The following is a 20,493-nucleotide window of genomic DNA, read 5'->3' on the forward strand; positions in this document are numbered from 1 at the left end:
TATTATTATTAATTATTTAGAAAAAAGTGTCTTTGAGTCAGTAAAAAGGTAATCACTTGTTCATATTTCCTTGACATTTTCAAAGGAAAAAGTATTTTTCATCAGGTTTCAGGTTCATCAGGGTCATCATAAATTCAGTAATACTGTACAAAGCACACCCATGGGCCAGTGTCCAACATCAGTGACCCAAGCTGATGGCTTAGCAGACAGACATTCTTGCAGTTCCACAAACAAATAAAACCGGTACAAGTTGTGGACAAAGCAGAACAAAGCAATAATTATCATTTCCGTCTTTGTCAAGATAAACTGAAACACAAAACAATACAAATGAAGTATAAAAAACGAAAAAAAAAATATCACATCACCATAAATGTTTGTGCTACAAAATAATACTGGTTTAGTAAATAACAAACTAGTGGCAACTCTGGGTCATTTGTCCACAATACAATGCCTATCACTAAGTAGAGAGTATGCAGAGAATACAGAAAAGCTTGTATTAAAGAAAAGACTGGAATGTGCTTCCAAAAGATATAAGTAATTTGGTTTACAAAAAATGTTACATCTTTCTAGTTCTAAGTGACAACAATATACTGACAGATAGATACAGCTTTACTAAAAAAAACACTTTTCCTCTCACATATCTTGTTCATAATACTGCTCCATCAGTTACTTACTGTACCCTGTAATAAAGGTAGCTGTGGTCTTGGCCATTTCATTTTCTTTTTGTACTGTCATGTTGACTGTCCAGAAAGGGGTACCAAATTGACTGTACATACACTACAACACTCATTCAACTACCTCAATTTTACTGACTTTAAAAGGTAAATACTGTGCAGTATTTTTTAAAAAGAGAGCCTTGAATAGGCAGAAATGTTTTAGCAAAAGACATTTCCACAGGTTTTCTTACTGAAGTACCCTGGAGCACAAACAGCACACTCTGTATGTTTGGATTTCTAAGATAGAATACCCTCCAAACATCATTTCCTTTGGTGACACCAAATATTTGTTACCTATAAATTTGAGGTATACATGTATGCATTAAAGTTTCCAAGTATTTTAGATTTTTCTATTTTTGGAGAAGTAATTTTACACTGATATCATATAATACAGATAATGTAATATAGATAATATTTTACAGAATATCATTTTACTATTTATTCAACTGTGGGGTTAATATTTTGCAAAGCAGGCTGAATATTTAGACCTACATCAAAAATAAATACTATCTGAAATTGTGGTTGGCTCCAATTTGCTTTTGTACTTACAGGTAAAGCATTGATGAGCAGCTGTGTATTCTCCCATTAGCAAGGGGTCAGTTTAGGAGGCTATTGTGGTGGTAGGGGTTCAAGTGGTGGTTTAGGTGGAGATGATGATGGAATAAGCGGACATACTCTGGGTTTAGGTGGTTTCACTCGTTAGTGGTTTAGTGGCTTAGGTGGATATGGTGGTAGTTTAGGCAGAGATATTTGTGGTTTATGTGGAGATATTTGTTTTTTGGATGGAGATGATGACATTTTGTGGGACATGGTGGTGGTCTGGGTGGAGATGGTGGTGGATTGGGGGAAGGTGTAGGTGATTTGGGTGGAGGTGGTGATGGTTTTGGTTGAGATGCTGGCGGTTTGGGTGGAGGTGGTGATGGTTTGGGTTGAGAGGCTAGCGGTTTGGGTGGAGGTGGTGATGGTTTTGGTTGAGATGCTGGCGGTTTGGGTGGAGGTGGTGATGGTTTGGGTTGAGAGGCTAGCGGTTTGGGTGGAGGTGGTGATGGTTTTGGTTGAGATGCTGGCGGTTTGGGTGGAGGTGGTGATGGTTTGGGTTGAGATGCTGGCGGTTTGGGTGGAGGTGGTGATGGTTTGGGTTGAGATGCTGGCGGTTTGGGTGGAGGTGGTGATGGTTTGGGTTGAGATGCTGGCGGTTTGGGTGGAGGTGGTGATGGTTTTGGTTGAGAGGCTGGTGGTTTGGGTGGAGGTGGTGATGGTTTTGGTTGAGAGGCTGGTGGTTTGGGTGGAGGTGGTGGTGGCCCCAGGGCTGTTACCCCATGGTCTCCCTCTGCTCGGGCCTGCCGCCCCTCCTCTGGGCCTGCCTGATCTGCCTCTCCAGCTGCTCACGCTCCAGCCTCATCTTGGCTTCCAGAACTTTCCTCAGAGCCCCCAGGCTCTCATGGATGACCGCAAATCCTAGCAGAGGTAAAAAAAAATGCAGTAAATTAGTCGGTTTGAGGAGCACTTTTATTTAATCCTGCACCATTAAAGTTTGATTTCAGTTACTTTTTCCACACCTGTTAAATTAACAAAAATTTCATGTTCATTTTGGGTTTATATAAAATGTATATGATTGGCCCATAAAAATGACCTCTGCAAACATACAGCAAATGGTCAAATTACAACCATTTGCAAGTCCTTCAAATTAGAAGTGTTTGAAATCCCAGACTCAACAAATCCTGAATGCATGTAGCACAATTAAGCGATGATACCAATAAATAAGCAGATAAATAAAGGAATAAAAAAGGGCTGCATCACGGTGAGGGGAGCTCTGAATAGTGACGGGCAGTTGTAGAAATTTCACTCCACAGCAACCTTTAGATGGCGCCACACTTTCACAGGTGCTACAGTGCTGTTCTGGATTAGTATGGATGCTCAGCCACGGCACGCCAGTCCTCACCGGTGTTGGTCTCTGCCCTCATGTTCTGCACCTCGTCCCACAGTCTCTTCTCTATCCTGCTGATCCTGGCATTGAGCATCTGCTCAGAGCCCCTCTCTCTCTTCAGCTCCGCCTTCCTTCTCTGCGTCTCCTCCGGCTTCCCCGAGAGCTGGCTGTACTTCTCCTGGATGGCCCGGTCGCTGCTGCTCTGCCAGGGAGGGAAACAGGTGTGTTATTCACCTCCCTTTTACCTGTCCGTCTGGTGCCGCGATAGAGGAGGACGGCAAGCCTGGCACACTCCATTAATCTTCATTACACATGTACTGAACTGCATCTAAAGGCAAAGCGGATCTCTGAATGGCCTGAAAATAAACACAGCCGTTCAAAGCTAAACATCAGAAATTTTACTTGATAAAGGCAAATATGGATAAGTCTACACTACACAGTCAGATATTGACTTTGAATCTTCCCCACAGTCCATCATTTTCAATAGCATTTCTCTTTCAAAGGTAAAATAGTTTTTGGAAAAATGATCAAAATCAACAAATCAGGAAATGACCAAAACGGTTGCTGGTGGTGTAACAGCCTCAGTTTTTAAATTTGTGTAAAATGATATTCTTATTGCGTTTGTGCTTACGGACTTGTTCTTAATGAGCTGAGACAGCTGTTCGATCTTGTTTATGACCTCCTTGACTGTGTTCTCCTGTTCCTTCTCCATCCAGCTTTGAACTGAGAAGATGTGTGCTTTCAGATCATCTGCTACACCTTTCAATCTGGCAATGCAAAAAAAAAAAAAGAAGTCAAAAGAAAACAGTTTAAGCATGAAGCATGAAATGCATTAGAAACACAGGCAAACATCAACATGAGCAAAGACACAGTAAGTCTAATCAGCTGGTTTTTGATAGCTGTCATAAGCAGGGCACTTACACAAAATGTGCCGCTGATCACCAACTGTTTTGAATAAACCTCAAACACTGTTGGCGATTTAGCGCTAACTATAAAACTTAAATGACAATGAATTGAAATTGGACATTTGAGTCATGAAGTAACCAAGAACAGCTGCTTCTAGCAGTTCATTTTGCCTGGACCCTCATTCTCTTGCCGTCAAAACCCCTCTGTCCTTTTGGGCCCTTACCTGTTTGTAAACGTGCTCTGAGGTAAGACTACTGCTGAGGCAAGTCTGAGGGCTTCATATGTGATATGAATCTTACCCTGCACATACACATTCTGTCTACAGATACACACATCCTGTGTCTCCAGACCTTTTTGTGAAACCCAGCTCTGGCTCAGATGCAGACTCCCAGCATGCAACAGCAGCTGCATCTACCACACGCATTCCTCCATGTTTTCGCCAGGCCAGCGATACTCACTTGGAGTCCAGTTGACTGCTGTGTCCCTCTGGAGTTTTCTTCTTGGTCTCTTGCAGGGATGCAGACTGGTCTATCTTACTGCACATCAAGGAGAGCTACGACCCGAAACAAGGATTTTATTAAAAAAAAAAAGACCCGCAACACAAATTAACGGAACAAGTAGACTAACAGTTAAAATTGCTTTTCAGTCCCAGTATACTTATTTGTCACTGGTTCTTAGGCTCCGAAGCACTGCTGTATAAGACACAGATGCCTTATTAACCAAATATGACAGAAACGAAGTGGTTGCCTTCAAAAGCCTTTGAGGGCCTGAGGTTGAATACTAGAGTGTGTAATCAACAATGATTTCTTCACCCATGTTCCTCCGTGACCCAACTGTTTGCAGTCTACAATACAATAACACTGTGAACCGAGAGGCATTAACTACATCAACAATACAAAACCTGACTGTGGGGCAGTTTCGTGACTTTATTTAATGTTATGTTTATTTAACGTTGTAATGATCTGAGAATCACTGTTAGTCAAGGTATAAAAAGGGGCACAAAAAGTCATAAATACTATGTAGATATCGGGATATAAGAGACAACTGGGGGTGCACTGAGGGGGGTCTGTCTAGGGCCTAAAGCACCCCCATAGCACTGGGCTTGTCTACTAAGGATTACTTCATGTCACTGACTGTATTTGGTCAATTGTACACAATGCGTCATCTTTTCTGCTCGTAGTTGTCATTAATCTATCTCTTCAGGGTGTCACTGCGTTACCTGCGATTCCACCTTCCTCAGTCTGGCTTCCAGCACAGCCTTACAGGTCTGTTGCTCTCTGCTCAGGTTCTGAACGTCCTCATTGGTGGACCGAAGGTCAGCTGACAACCCAGCAATGTTGGCATCACACCTGCTAACACAGGCGCTGTATTACTCACACTGCAACTGCAATGATATTTATAGTAATATTTGCACAGAGAACTATATGAGAACACTGACAACATTTTCTTCTCTGCCCACTCATAATGTGCTATATGACAGTAGCTGAATGCATTTCTGAAAATCAGATTCACTTGCAATATCTGGTTAATCATGGTGCTGAACAAATAACACAAAGCACAGTCCTTGTTACAGTGTGTTAATCCCAACCACCACATTCAGCCTACAAACCCATTTATATTCACTGCCGTTAGGGTTAGCGCCACACTCACTCCTCATGTAAAACACATACAGGCATTGTAATCTGCGCCAGACCCCTGTCAGAACCCTTTGAGGGAAACAACAGGAGCTAAAAACACACCAAAACATTCACGATGAAGTCAGGAAAATTCAAAGACCCTTAAAAACCACTGTCAAATTGTCATTTGCCCAGAAGCTGTGATGTGACACTGGTGTGATGTCAGCAGTAACGTGAGGAGAAATTTCGAAGAGCTGGCACCACTGTACTAATGAATACACCCTCGTCCAGAGAAGCACACAAGCCTGGGGGGAACGATTCCCCTACAGCAGACCATTACACAGGCACTGCCCAATACAGGGTATTGCTGCAATGCAATGTCCGTGCACCACTGTTTGGGCCATCAGGAAGGCTCCTCCCAGGTAAAGTGATTAAAGACAGAGTCACAGTCCCTGTGCATCCCCAAGAAACCAGCCAGGGGGGGTGTGACACTCGAAACACTATACCTCACACCTTGTGCCGAGCAACGACGTAATAGGTGTTCTTCAGTTGCAGGTCAAGTTCACCTGTGCTTATAGACACAGATGCTGTGAATAGGTGTGGAAAATGACGCTGGGCTGACAGCACTGGGGCCATTGAGTCTTATCTCCAGCACAATCACCCTACCTCACTTCCCCCTCACTTTGACTTACAAATCTAGATAAGCAAATATAACTATTTACTGAAAGTACAAATACAAATATTTCCCGGTCTCCTACATATGATCTCAATCTCTTTGGGTGCTGAAAAGCATTGTGTGGAGTTGGAAAAGATGTAACATACAACACTCTTAAAACTTAACTTTTAACTTTACTTAATATTAAGGTAAGGTGTCACAGTGGTAGATTCAATGCCCATTATAATATTGGGGATTTTAGCTGATGTATTGTCTATGTATCTACAGTTGTGTCATTTCCAGCTTGTGCACATTTTGTCTTGATGACAAGACTGACAATGCTGGCAACACTAAGCATTCGGTCTTCACAAGGAGATTCTAAAACAGACTAATCACTTACATAAAAAGTATTTGATTACACTCTGCAACTCATTCAAGGTGGCTCACGCCAAAGCTCTCCGATTTCCGTTTACACTTGGAGCAATCTGCGCTGGAGAACCACACTCTGTGACTGTCTCGCTAGGCACAACTGCCGGCCCTGCTACACACCGTCATTCCTGCTCTGTGGGAATTATGTGTGTCATATTCATCTGTCCTGTCCCCCTTTCTCTGGGTTTAGGGGGGGGGGGGGGGGGGGGGGACAAAGGACAATTTGTGTCAGCATTCCGCGATCCCGTTATAATGAATAATGGCCTACAAACACAAGGAGAGCTGGGTGGACCACCGCAACATGCATCACAGCCTCAACAATGTACACACTATTTCCTCGCTCTCTCCATCTCTTCGCCCTTTGTCTGGGCCCGTCCGTCATGTGAGAGCGCAGAATAAATTATTAAACACCAAAGACGGGGAGCCCAGGACCACACGGGGGCATATTTTTTGTTTTTCTTTCAGATTAGTCATCGTCACGTCGTGTTGTTTTAGCCGATTTGCTCTGCTGATTTAATCCACTCGGAGAGCTTCCTTTTTCGCTTTGAAAGACCGTGGCGAGATATGACGTGCATGGAAATCAGTGAAAAGTTGACCACAGAGGGGTCAAGGGTCGTTCCGTAGTAATGACCACAGATGTAGGAGGGGGAGGAAACAGTCAGATAAACACAGACGTTTGTAAGAAAGCATGAAGCTTTCCATGCTGAGCAGAGATTTTGCAGCCCACATAAAAATTTAGCTTGAATCTACTACTTTTTTTCTGCTGGATGCACAGTATCCACAAACTTCCCAGAAGTGGAAGACACATTAGAACACTTTGTGTGTGTGTGTGTGTGTGTGTGTGTGTGTGTGTGTGTATGTGTGTCTGAGTGTGGGTGTGCATTCATCTTCATTACTTCATACAAAACAGTCAGATTTAAGGTGTGTGTAGGTATTGTAAGGACCATGCGGTTCTGCGAGCCTGACCTGGCCACCCTGCCACGGAGGTCACCCAGGACAGACAGCTGCTGTAGCTCCATCCTCTGCATGGCGGTGTGGGTTCTGTAGGTCACCTCGTCCCGGGCTCGCAGCTGTTCCTGCAGAACCTCCACACAGCCCACAGAAGTGTTCTTTTAAATGACGTCACAGATCATCACGAAATATCATCCTTCAAAACATACGTCTGTATTCCCTGTGCCATGCTCCTCGGCCATGCTGCAGATTAAAGTACATAACAGTGCGCAATGCCATCTCAGATATCAGATTTGCGTCAACATGAAATCAAAGCTCAACTCAGATCCAGCTGGCCCTCAGGGTCATGAGACTGCAGCTCAAGCTGGGATCCTGATTGCATACGTCAATAAATTTACAATACAGCAAGATAATTTTCCTTGCTCTGTGGCTTACTAATGTGCTAAAGGATAAGAAACAGTTGGTCTGAGCAACTGGCAACCCCTTAAGGACAGGGAAAAGTTACATTGCATTACATTCATTTAGCAGATGGTCTTATGCAGAGAGACTTCCAGCACAAAAGAACAGAAGTGTATCCGTTCAAGTTATACATTGATGACAACTTATATTATTATACACACTTGAGAAACCTCTTTGATCACACAAGCTCTGAAACTGACAACACACTTCAAATTTAGGGGGTAGAAAACAAAACAACACATTATGGACTGATTGGAAAAAGAATGGTGTTCATTTTCCTTTCAAAACTCAAACATATTTTTTACAAAATACGCACCAACCAGACACCTGGCAACAGTATCCTCCCAGAATCTAAAATTTGTGCAACACATCAGATCATAAATATGAGGGAGGACATCAGCTGGCTGTGGGTGTTTCCACACCAGGAAGATTAATATGGAGTCAAGAACATTGACCTGGAATGTGTGGGCCTGTGGTACCTGATCAGAAACCAAAAATGCTTTTATTCCTCTAAAAATAACTGACATGAGCCACTGCTGTTCATCAATGAGTGCTGGACGCATAATGACACTGGCATTCAATAAGCATTACTGATCTGAATTATTACTTGAATATGGAATTGGTCAAGGAAAGACAAAGGAAAGAGATTTTGGGAGCCTGTGAGGTGCGAGACAGGGGTCAGAACCTTACCTCAATGTCTCTGTTCAGCCTCTGGACCAGTATGGTGACAGCGTGAATGTGCTCCTCCAGCATTAAGCGCACCACCTGCACGTCCCCAACTCCCCTGCCCTGCAACCCCCTAACGCTGCTCACAATCTCCCTGCCGCCATGCTCAGTGTCCACTAGGGCGGCGCCAGAGTTGAGCAGCTGCGGGCTGCTGTCCCTTTCTAGCTTCAGGGTGGGGACGCCAGGGGGGAAGGACACAGAAGACAGGAGACCCGGAGGGCGGGGAGGATGCCGTGAGATGCTTAGTTTCACAGGTCGCAGGTTGCAAGTCGCACACAGAGAGAGGAAGGAAGAAGCAGGAACATGTAACAGACTGCTGCTTCACTGACACTCCTGATATGAATTTGCACAACTCTGTTAGCAAAAGAATTTCTACCCTGAAAAGTGCACAGATATTTAATCCACCCTTTAGTTGTACATTTGTATTTACAATGCCTTTCGTCCTGATAGAATATAACACAAGTACCTTTCAAAGGATGGCAGAGATGGAAAACCTGGCCTTGGTCTTGACATTTTCTTCATGGAAAAAGGTCCCTGTAAACATGATTATGCTGAGATGACTTTTGCTGCACTAAACAACAACTTTAAAAGCCTCATACAGTACCTACCCGCAAGGTTTGCATTCCACTGTGTGCGTCAGTCTACAGGTAGAATTCATTCTGCTGTCTGTCACAGTGCAGACTTAGTTTTCTCACTCGCTGTTAAACCCTTAGGTATCATTATTTTTTATGAAATGTTTGTTTATTATTTATATTTTAATCACATCCGGAAGAGTATCAAGATGTAAATATAGTTATTGGATAAATGACACATGTTACTACCACTGCCACTGCTACTATTCTTACTACTACTACTACTACTACTACTACTAATAATAATAATAATAATAAACAAAACCGCAAAACAAGCAGGCTCAAATCCGAAAAAAATGTTAGTGAGAATTATTGCAACAAATATTTATTGCAGCTGCTTGAACATTTTCCGTTTTTTTCAGTCGGTTATTTCCATAATCCTTGCAGTATCTCACAGTCCGCACAAACTCCATCTGAAGCTTGCCGCTGGGCATACTGGGAGATTAAGTATACGTACGGATTCCACTATGCAAGAGGGAAAAGCTTACGATCACACAAAAATAAAACGATATATAACACTATAAACAGAACTGCACTTACCCATTAGCTAATGTTGCCATGCGACAAAACTCAATGTTGATGGATGTTGATTATTTCACTTAACGTACCTCTCTGGTCTGTCCGAACGAACGTTGTTTCGCTCAACTAACCAGGGCATCAGCCCTCATAAGAAACCACCGAGCGTGGATGTAAGCTACACAGGAACATTTGCATTGCAAGCAGAAGTCAGTCTTTGACTATGCTCAGGTGCAATAAGCACATAAAAATGCGACTAAATGTATATGTTTTATTTTCGCGCAACGTGCTTTCCGAGTAGTAATTTAAACCTCGGCTGCTACTGCTGCTGCTGCTGCTGCTTCTCGTGACGCTGTTACCATAGCAACCACAAGCACAGCTGTTCGAGCCGAAGGGGTGTGTCCTGAAATGACAGGAATTATATCAAAGGCTGCGCCGGAGATTGTTTTATTTTAGCTACGCCAATAAAGAAGACTGCTATATTATTAATGCATAACTGTTCATTTTCTTGCATTTTGCTGAATATCTGTACAGCTGTTGCTTCGTCTGAAAACATCAGATTTGAGAACTACACTACCCAGACGTATTGTTCTGACTTCCTTAACCCTCCGTTCACTCCCCACGTCCAGGAATGAAGTAAACTGGTAGGATTCCCTTTGGAGTGACGCACTGAAGCGCGCCTGCCATTGGCTGAGCGCAAGAGGCGAATTCTCCATTTATGGATCGCTTGTCCAGTCTGCTCCATTGGCTGGCAGAGTCCCGTTTAACTTTGCTGTCCGAGAACTCTGGCTGCCGACTTTGCGCTGTTCATGTTCGTGTGAAGTTGTTGCGATCTAGCTACAATAGCCATGGACAGGAGGAACTCTGGGCTTTGAGAGGAGCCTGAGAAGAACTCTGCGTACTTTGGAGAACAACTTGGATTTTACTTTTATTCTCTCGTATTAATATTGTCATTATTATCGAATTTCCCAGATTTAGTTCAAAAATAAAATAGTACTGAGAAAGCATCCTCACAAAAGGCAAACCATACCGTTTGAGAAGATAATAATGGTGAGTGAATGATTTTATATTTTGGTATTCAGTAGCTACTTTGCTATTCAGCGCGGCTACTTTACAAAAAGCGATAAGAGTTCAGATACTTGCAAGTTGGCTTGATAGCGGCAGCTGAAATGAAATTAACGGTGCTGGCGTTGATGTGGGCTAAATGATATGATTTTGCTTTATGTTACGATTGTGTCACACTGCAACATTGACGTCTGCGTGAAAATAGACCACTTGTGCTGTAAATTGTCCAAAATTATCACGCTGCAAAAATACTTTTTCAGTAGTTTCGTGTGATGTGGAGGAGGTTATTTACGAAAACATTACTGCAAATCATGCTCTCACAGGATTGGTAGTTGTGGTTTTCAATTATCTACACCTGCAGAAGTGTAAAAATAAATACCTTAAATTGCTATTTATTCACAGTGTTTAAACTAAGATACCGCAAGAGTGGAATGACACCTGTCTAATGTTTTTATCGGTGGTTTTATTGTTATGGCAATAAATAAAAAGTTAGTGTAAGTTCGCTATGGATAAGTTGGGCTAATATATTGGATAAAGTTGGATAATATGCTGACAGTTGTTTGCCAGATACGTTTTGTACCAGAAGGTGCAGCCGGTTCTGCGTGTTGACACGATGTTTCTAAAACCTTGTTTCGATAAATGTTCCACTCGTGCGTACGCATCGCGAACATTATTATTACGTAGCTACATTGCTTAGCAGACGCCAGAGCGATTTACGCAGCTTATAGTTTTTCATGCTGACCATTTAAACAGCTGAATGTTTGCTGTAGCAATGTGGGTTAAGCACCTTGTCCAAGAATACAGCAGCAGTGCCCCAACTTAGGATCCATCCAGCATCCCGTAGGTTGCACGCTCATGACCGGTACCCCGCAAGTGTTTGTGATAGTAGGCACCGTTACGTGTTACAGACGTGAAGAGTTAACACGCCGATGATAACATGGTTAAAATGACGCTTTTGTCCTAACACGTTGTTGATACAAGGGGGATTACTTTCTGCCTCGCTGTGTCTAAGTCGTTTCGACTAAGATCTGTGGAAGTTTCACGGATGATCATCGTAGATGTCATCCGTATATTAGATCTAGATGGACCCGAGGGCAGCTGGGTAGGTGACTGTAAAAACAAGGTAGTACTAGCAAGCTCTTCCCCGTGTATCAAGAAAGACACGGTTCCATCACTGAATGAACTTGAGGTTAATTCCAGGTTTGTTACTTGACCCAGTTAAATCGCTGATGTCCCGTGCCACTTCCTGTAGCCTACCCTCTAATACAGAGCATGCTCTTGCTTTATGGATTGGCAGAAATCTACATGTCATCTTGAAGCATAGTAAACTTTTTTTCAGTCTCATTTTGTCGTCATGCTAGTCAATGTTAGCCAGTGGCAGCACGTGCTGGGTCAAAACAATGTCTTACTCCCTCCTCTTCACTTTTTTTGGGGGGGATTTGCGAGATGTTAGCCAGGCTGAGGAATTTTAGGAAGGCAGGACTTTCAACTTGGGAGTATTTGTCTACCATGACAGCTGACCCGCCACAGAAAAGTCAATTCCAAGGTGTGACAGTGAGACGAAGTCTTTCATTAACCCAGAGGTGTATATCTGTGCGTCTGTGCACGTGCTTGCATGCGCGTGCATGCGTGCTCCGTTCATTAAATTCAGTTTTAGTCTGGCTACATCGGGTTACAAAAGTTATCTGCTAGGAATTTTGGAGATTATTGTGAAATAACGTGGTGCACAGTTTATTTTGTGTTGGCAGTAGTATTAACATCCATTTCAATGTTATTTTTAATTTCTGGCGCCTCTCTGAATTATCAAGTCCCCACATGTAACATGTAAATTAGTAAAGGTACTGTGGGCTCTGTTGTCAGGTTTATAGTCATTGATGATCACACTGGCCTTCGACAGAGTCGAAAACTTCGCTTTCGCAGAAACAAACGGGTAAACATTGTTTTGCATGCCTCTGTGTCGCTGTAAAATACGCAGAGAGACACGTGTTGGGAAAAAAAAATGTGTAGGCAGACATTGCATATGTAAAGCGACCGCATTTGCCTCAATCAGGGCTAATTCAGACTTTCTAACGCAAGCTGGTATGCCAGCACATTACAGTTAAAGCATAGTATCAGCTGTGGCAGTGTTGCTCTTGTTTGAGTCTGAAAAATCATTAAATACAGGAAACGTAAAGTTATCAATGTAACAATATTGTGTATTTTGCTCATGTCCACTTTTGCATGAAATACCTAGAGCTGTTCTGTCAAGAGTACAGCAGCAGTATGAAGATGTGATAAAATATGTGATAAAGCAGATATCAAATATGTCCACCTCACCATAAAAGAGTTGGTCCATTAAAGGCAGCTGATGTTTATATTTTGACTGGGGACATAAGTGGATGCTTTCCTGACAAAGTCCCTTGATTGCAGCTCTCAAACTCCGTGAGGAAATAGTGTCATTAGTGAGGTAACTGTCTACTTGATGAGTATGAAAGACATTTTTAGCTTCTTCATTGTCATTCTGCTTACGCCATAAACAGATGCTTCTGAGAAAGACAAAGAAAAACATTTTAAAAAGTCCAGAAATTCATTAGAGAAGCATCAACTTATTGCAACAGGTTATCTCGCTTGCTGTCTGTGATTCATACTTTGTAAGTTCTTTACTCATCAGAAATTCACAATGTCCTTCTACAGGAAGTAAAATATGCATCACAGTTTGTGTTAAAAATAAGCCTCTGGAAAACTGAGTTTTCTTTAACCCCTAAAGTGAGATTGCTGATGCAGAGAAGGATCTGGCTTGATACAGAACTGCTCATTTTTTCCCAGCATGATAGCCAGGCCACCATTTGCCCATTGGTACATCCAGGGAGCATCATAAAGAACTACCCGACAAACTCTGGACACCCTTTGACCTCTCACCATTCCAGACTGTACGACCCTGTCTTAAATTTGTGTAAAGGAGTGACCTAGTGCCTGAGTTATTCAGATACTTAAGCGCACCTCACATTTTCATTGTTTGATTTTTAGGAGGGCCATGGTTTTATGTAAAAGAGTAAACCCGCTATCTGACTGCCTGGAGCAGTAGCTGGCAGTTTCAGTGACAGACTGCCTTTCTGCCAGATGCTTGGCTGGAGGTCAGCAGTGATAGCATGGGGTCTGTGTCAGGAGGTCACCGTGCTGTAACACACATGTGCTTAATTTTCTGCAGCAATCTGCGGCCGTTTTGAGGGGCAGGAATAGCTCTTTTAGGGAAAAAAAATGCTGCAAAGCCATCATCCCTAAATCATCTACTGTTTTGCATGAATTTAGGTTACTATAACTACACTTTGCAGTGGCAATTTAGGTCTCGCTAAAATCTTTCTCTTTCCAGTGGACTGATTTCCAGCAGACAGGTTACTTTGCATTGGTGCATTATCTGGGTATTGTGGTTTTATATACTAACACTGCTCCCTGGCTCTGATACGCATGTTGCTGACATTATCCCCATTTCCATCTTTTTTCCACCCCTGTTTCATGGCTAATCTTTTAAATTAACTAGAGTTCATAACCGAGTGGAGGCCCAGTTTCATATGCTTCTTGGTGCAATATTATTTGCTTATCAATGTACAGACTCAGACCATGAGTATGTCATTGTAGGGACTGTAATTCAGTTTTTGACCTTTATCTTTGTGCTATTTTGGTGTGCTCAGTTTTCCGCACAGCGATATCGTTGTACATATTTTCAGAAACTTATCTCATGGCCACTTGGGAAAGCAAAACCCTGGCCCAGCTGTAGAGAGGGAGGTGAGGTACAGAGAGAAGTGTTTTTGTCTCTGTAGGGTGGCTGCAGTCGGCCAGCTCAGAGTCAGGCCCTCTGACTCGCCTTAAGACGCTGCGGCCTTTATTTACTCATGAACACGTGAGCAGTTTCTCTGACCCCAAGCGTGGACTCTGAAAGGAGCAGCAAGCTTTCTTTGCTGACAAAGACTCTATGGAATTTAAACCACTAACCGTTGCACACTGGTCCACAATTCCCCTGTCTTCTGGTCTCCTTTTAAATGAAGAGAGAGTTACAGTGGTGCCAACCCTTGGATAACAGACACCATCCTATTAAATTTTTATTGGAAGACAAGAGAACCAAGCTTTCTCAACACAGTATGCCTATATATCTATCTACCTATCTATCTGTCTATCTGTCTATCTATCTGTCTGTCCCTCTGTCTGTGTATATATTGGTCTGTCTGTCTATCTGTATAAATGTTTGTATCTGTGTCTGTTTGTATATCTGTCTGTATATGTCTGTCTGTCTGTGTGTTTTAATATCTGTCTGTCTGTGTGTCTGTCTCCACACTGTGTGGATTCCTGTGATAGTGACAGTGTTTCAGCAAATACCAGCCTGCTCCCTGATCCCAGGGTTTCCATCTACAGAACCATCAAAGTCGATAAAAGATTCATGATTCTGAGCAAAAGGCAGAGCTGCAGCCACTCATTACTGACACAAAGCCACGGTGTCCTCTTTCTGCGGATCTCTCTTTACTTTGGATTTCTCAGAGCCCAGTGGCCTTAGCAGACCAGTGACTCCCCATCCTAAAGGAAAAAGCAGAGTGATGGTGGTGATCCATACAGTCGTATCCTGGAGGAATTTTAGACTGAATGCACCGAAGTTTGCTTTAAATGTTTTAAATGTAAGCATGAATGTGGCAAGGCCTCACATTTGTGTGTGACTGTTCATCCAGCGCAGTTTGTATCAGGTTAATTTAGAAATACCCACCTATTGCTGCTTGTCTGTCTGTGGGTGACAGCGCCCCCTGCAGTTTGAGTGAATTTGGAGGACCTGGTATAACATCTGCCCCTAGTCTCAGTGTGATGGGATTTACCCCTCTCCACGCCCAGCAGGGTTGAGTGCGACTCCACCTGTGGAACCGGGGGGAACCGGGACTCACCCCGTCCCTGAGTGTAGGTGGCTGCAGTGCCCCAAAGCTGCACCTGAGCACTTTGTATGTTTCTCTTTCATCAGGGAAAAACAGGAGTGGCTTCTCATTTCACTTCCCTCCTGGTGGAAGCTTTGGATGGGCGTCACCTCATGAAAAGTTTTATAAATCATCCACTTCTCATCTCCGTTTTCTTCCTTTTTTTTTTTTTTCCAAAACCTTACGTCTGAGAACAAGTCCGTCCCAAATGGCCTTATTAGGAAGTTTGTCTATTTTCACACAGTAGAAACAACTGTGGCTTAGGGACAATGTCATGCTCTTTGGCAACAAAGAGATCCCTTTGTCTTTTCAGCTGGGGTACCATGACCACATCACATCACATTACACCATTACACCACATTACACTGTGCACCTGAAAAGTGAATTAAATTGTGCATAAATTACCACAATATTCTTTCTGTCAATGGGATAAGAGCAGCACACTGTTATTAGTGCAGATAAGAAAATAGTAATAATATATTCATAATAATAATAATGTCTTAAATTAGGAGTTTCTGCTGAACCCTGTTTGTCAGTTTTCTTTCTATGAATTGACTTGATAAATAATACGATGTTTTATTTTATAATAAAAATATAAAATCTTATATTTCTACATTTTTGTCATACGATCTTTTGCAGGATGTCTTGTGACAAGCAAGTTCTACCACATGAATATTCTCTTTTCTGTAATGCCATTTTTATTCGTAGATTAAGCCTTTGTTGTCATGAAAGATTTGGACTGGATACAGATTAGATCCCTCTGGGAGAACACTTTTATGCTCTTTTATGCTCTCCAATTAGTCATTCAGATTTTTCATTAGTCACTCCTCTTGTGATGTCTCTGTCTGTTAACTGGCCACTGATTCCAGTCAAACAGGACATTAGTCACTGATGGTTTGTTATTTCAATACACACCATGATTTTGAAATAATAAAGGTTTTTTTGGGAGGATTATGTATGGTCTATAAAATGCTGTTGTTTATGTAAACATAGATATTTATGTAATGCAAATATAGTAAAAAGTTGTTATTGTGGTTCTTCCACTTAACTGTTTTGTTTCTGGCTGGTTTGTGCAGTAAATGGACTAAAATGGCTTCTCAAGAACTCACTCCTTAGAGGGGAATGAGCTGAACTTTTAGACTGTTTCTTTTGGTAACCGTTTTGTTGCTCAAACTCCTTTGTCAAGGTAGAGATGACATCCTATGTCTTTTTCACATTGCGTTACTTTATTAGCATTTAGCAGAAGCTCTTATCCAGAGCAGCTTACACTAGTTGCAGTTTATTTGTTTTACAGTGTCATCCATTTATACAGGTGGATGTCTTACCGAGGCAATTGTGGGTTAAGTACCTTCCCCAAGGGGACGGCAGCAGTGCCCCAGCGGGGAATCAAACCGGCAACCTTTCAGTTACGAGTCCTGCTCCTTAGCCACCATGCTACACTGTCGCCACAGTATCCCATTAAACCGTGAAAGCCCTAAACATGTCCTGCAGAGAAACGGCGCCATTGGCGTTAAGCACTCCGCTTAACAGTATGTCTGACCTCCACTGGCCTATCCCACAGTAAATTGAGCGAGAGGCATTCTGCCCTCATGGTAACTGGCATTCTTCCAGCATCCTGAGAAAGTGTTGTATGCAGTGCTGTACCATTACCCTGGTACAGTTGTAGAGCACAGTTGACAGGAAGGTGAAAAAGGTCCACGCCTCCATGAGTGAGGTGTGAAGCCCTGTTCTCATCGCACAACTAAACTCACCAGTGTCATTACAAGTTGAGATAAATGCTGATTGGCCGTAGCTCCACAGGTAATGACGCTAACTAGCTAACCAAGTCTCCAGCCACCACTGAAAGCACTTTGCTGCCTCCTACACTACTGGCTTTACACAGGACTCACACACGCAGTTACTTTCAGCTCTGCTACATAGTGAGAGACCTGCACATTGCATTACATTACTGCCATTTAGCAGATGCTCTTATCCAGAGCGACTTACATCAGTTTTAGTTTTTTTTTACAATATTATCCTTTTATACAGCTGGATATTTACTAAGGAAATTCTTTGTTAAGTATCTTGCCCAAGGGTGCAACAGCAGTGCCCCAGCGGGGATTCAAACCAGCGACCAGCGTCCTGCTCCTAACCGCTAAGCTACACTGCTGCCCCACACAGTCCCGCTGCAGGCACCGGTAAAATACACGGATAGCTGGTACACTCAGCTAGTACTGTCTTGTGTGTATTCCTGCACTTGTGTGCAGTCCCGTCTTCTCCTCAGAGGTCGGTCGTATTTATCCCTACATGGTTGAATTGGCCCAATTCACAGGCCAGACTCCTCCAGGGCTCTAGCCTCACCGACCGCCAGTGTAATCCTCAGATTGCGGTCGTTTGCTGGCAGTTGACTTTCCCCCCTTGGAAGCTGAGTCTCATTAAATCAGCAGCGCACAGCTGTACTGGTGAAGGGGGCTGTGTTCCAGAGGAAAGCCGTCGCGTTGCAGTTACTGTGTTAAAATCCTCTGGTTAAACCACACACGGTCCACAATGCCTGTTTTTTTTAGGGAACACATAGTTCTTTGAAAACAAACTCGCTTTCCTGAGAAACAGTCAGATGTTTTCTGCAGTAGTCCTACTTTGCATGCAAACACAGTTGCAGTTCAACAAGTCTTCACATACGTCACAGTGGAACTGACAGATAGAAGCTATGGATAAATTGGCCTAAGACTTCAATTATCAACATGGCTTCATAGCAAAACAAATATAAAGTCATGATATATTCCATGAAAACAAGCCATGTGGCTTTGTTAAAACGTATCTGAATATTTTTTAAAGCATGTTGCCCATATCCGTTCTGAACCACACATGAAAGTCAGTTTTAGAACTTTTGTTTATAACACAAAGAAATTGTTTTACCTTTTTTGTTTTTGAACTGCAGATAAAAGGATTACACAGAACACACAGTATGTGAAACAAAAATGTTACAAACTTGAAAGTGTAGGAAGGATGTTTCACAGGAAATTGTTGTTGCATAACAGTACAATGCTTGATTATTCATGTTTTCAAGGGTTATTTGTTCACACAATTGTGTGTTTCGGTGGGAGGATCAGCAGTTGCCATAGCAATGTTTTGTGATGCAGTGGGAGTCCCTCCGGCAACCAGGACCAGGGAATGTAAGGTTTTCTTTGCATTGTGTCACAAATCAACCTTTTACATGAGTGACCATTTGTGGAAGAGCAGGAAGTTCAGAATGGAGACATGGCCACTAGATTTTTCATTTATTTTTAAATAATGTGCTTAAAGAAAAATCCTTAAGTAACTCTGATGCTGAGAGAAATTATCTGTTTGGACTGGAGCTTTGCACCCATGCTGTGAAGGGAAAGAATATTACTTGATAATACACACTGGTAAATGTGAATGAATAAATAGATTAGGAACAGTGTGTCCTCTCCGGCATTTTACACCCTTTTAAAATATATTTAAAAAATTGAACAATCTTGGGATTGTTTAAACACCTGTCTGCATGGAATTTTTTTTTTACTTTGTTTAAATTGGTTGCCATAGTGACAAATTGCTTCCAAAGCTCTCTGTCTCCTGTTTTGGTCATTAGTGTGAGACTGGTGATGCCATTATGAGGCCCAGACAATCTGGGTGTTAAGCCACCCTGACTCCCTCTGGTGAGATGCCTGATGTGCCTGACCTAAAAGAGCTTTCTGGTGTTGTGGTCATTGTCTCCGTTGATGGCATGGGCGGCGGTGGCACTGGTCTGCCATGTCTCTCTGTGCCTGGGCATCGGTGCCACGCAGACAGCTTTACCATAGCCGCCATAACCCAGTCTGGATCCATTTTTTTGTGGAAAATATCCGGCAGTCTGGAGACTTCTCACCAGGGCAGAGTTTGGTGTTCGGAATCGGTCCTCTCCTGGCCATACCCGCACACTAAATCTCACTGTTCATACTTTGTTCTTTCCACGTCCCCAGGGAGCAACAACACTGGGTTAATTGTGGGAACTGTTTTCTTAACTATTTTGTCAGTTATTAGAGTATTCGGTCTCTTCTGGCTCTGGTGGTAGAGTTTATAACCTGTCAGCACTGTGCCCCAGTGATGCTCTCCCACAGATGTGGTTTAGTAATCTGCTGACTCAGGGCTGGGTCTACAATAATAACCCAACTGTGGTGGGAGGTTTGTTTGGAGTTTTCCCTCTCTCGGCTTCCAGTTTATGAAAAGTTTATGAGTGCGTGTGTGTGTGTGTGTGTGTGTGTGCGTGTGTGTGCGTGTGCATGTGTGTGTGTGTAAGTTTGAAAGACTGTTAATCATTGATTCATGCCCCACTCTTGTTGCTCTTTAGATTGGAAGCTGTTCACTGTTGTGTGACTACGCGAGTGACTTTTTGGATGTTTCAAGTATTTGCTTTACACATTCTGCTGGTTAATATTTAGTACAGTTCTTGAATATCAGGACTTAAAAAAAAACAAAACTTTAGGATATTAATTCAAGGTGTTGTCCGATATTCATATGCTATTAATAGGAGGTTAACGTCAATATTCGTGTGAATTTCCTGTGCCAACCCACACAGACGTGCCAGAGTATGTTAGAGACGGGTGTGTTGAAGTTGGTCAAGAGGTCCAGGGGACTGTCCCCTCCCCTGGTGTAGTAAGTGCTGAGTTATGATCTCACTCTGACTCAATGTATAGATGTGGCTGAATATGTTGCTCAGAGATGGGTGTGTTGCGATCAAGGGTGGGTTACCATTCTTTACCATTCTTCTACCATTCAGAATGGTGCAGGTTAGACCTGCACTTCATTAACAAGTCCACTCTCAGTCTTTAATGACACACCAGACTCTGTTCTGGATTCTCAGCCAAACCGCAGCAAATTTGGCCAAGCAGCCCGCAGTGAAGCGAAACCTGTCTGGGCCCTGCATTCTTTGTTAATACGATTTTAATTGTGACATCATGTGTCCTGTCAAAAATTATAATTAATGAATA

The 20,493-nt window shown here is 42.7% G+C and overlaps 2 protein-coding genes and 1 long non-coding RNA gene across 3 annotated transcripts in view; 1 reads left to right on the forward strand and 2 right to left on the reverse strand.

The window, feature by feature from the left end:
• Window positions 1-1,995: 1,995 nt before the first annotated feature.
• LOC118782241 (protein FAM81A-like) lies at window positions 1,996-8,517 on the reverse strand (the record flags this gene model as incomplete). The annotated part of the gene is made up of 7 exons (XM_036535546.1): window positions 1,996-2,174; window positions 2,659-2,845; window positions 3,275-3,410; window positions 4,008-4,102; window positions 4,769-4,898; window positions 7,216-7,334; window positions 8,350-8,517. Coding segments are annotated over 7 exons (981 nt in total), but the record flags the coding sequence as incomplete, so codon positions are not given.
• A 42-nt stretch (window positions 8,518-8,559) lies between these two features.
• LOC118781727 lies at window positions 8,560-9,612 on the reverse strand. The gene is made up of 3 exons (XR_005005120.1): window positions 9,558-9,612; window positions 8,852-8,919; window positions 8,560-8,626 (listed from the first exon to the last, which is right to left on the reverse strand). It is a non-coding gene; the product is annotated as an uncharacterized LOC118781727 (long non-coding RNA).
• Window positions 9,613-10,348: 736 nt separating this feature from the next.
• Window positions 10,349-20,493, forward strand: part of LOC118782167 (unconventional myosin-Ie-like) — a 47,962-nt gene continuing 37,817 nt past the window's right edge. The window contains exon 1 of the mRNA XM_036535457.1: window positions 10,349-10,583. Coding sequence (XP_036391350.1) covers window positions 10,581-10,583 — 3 coding nt within the window. The 5' untranslated portion in view covers window positions 10,349-10,580. The remainder of the gene's footprint in view (window positions 10,584-20,493) is intronic.

Source organism: Megalops cyprinoides, chromosome 8 (assembly GCF_013368585.1).
Source record: "Megalops cyprinoides isolate fMegCyp1 chromosome 8, fMegCyp1.pri, whole genome shotgun sequence".
Taxonomy (NCBI): domain Eukaryota; kingdom Metazoa; phylum Chordata; class Actinopteri; order Elopiformes; family Megalopidae; genus Megalops; species Megalops cyprinoides.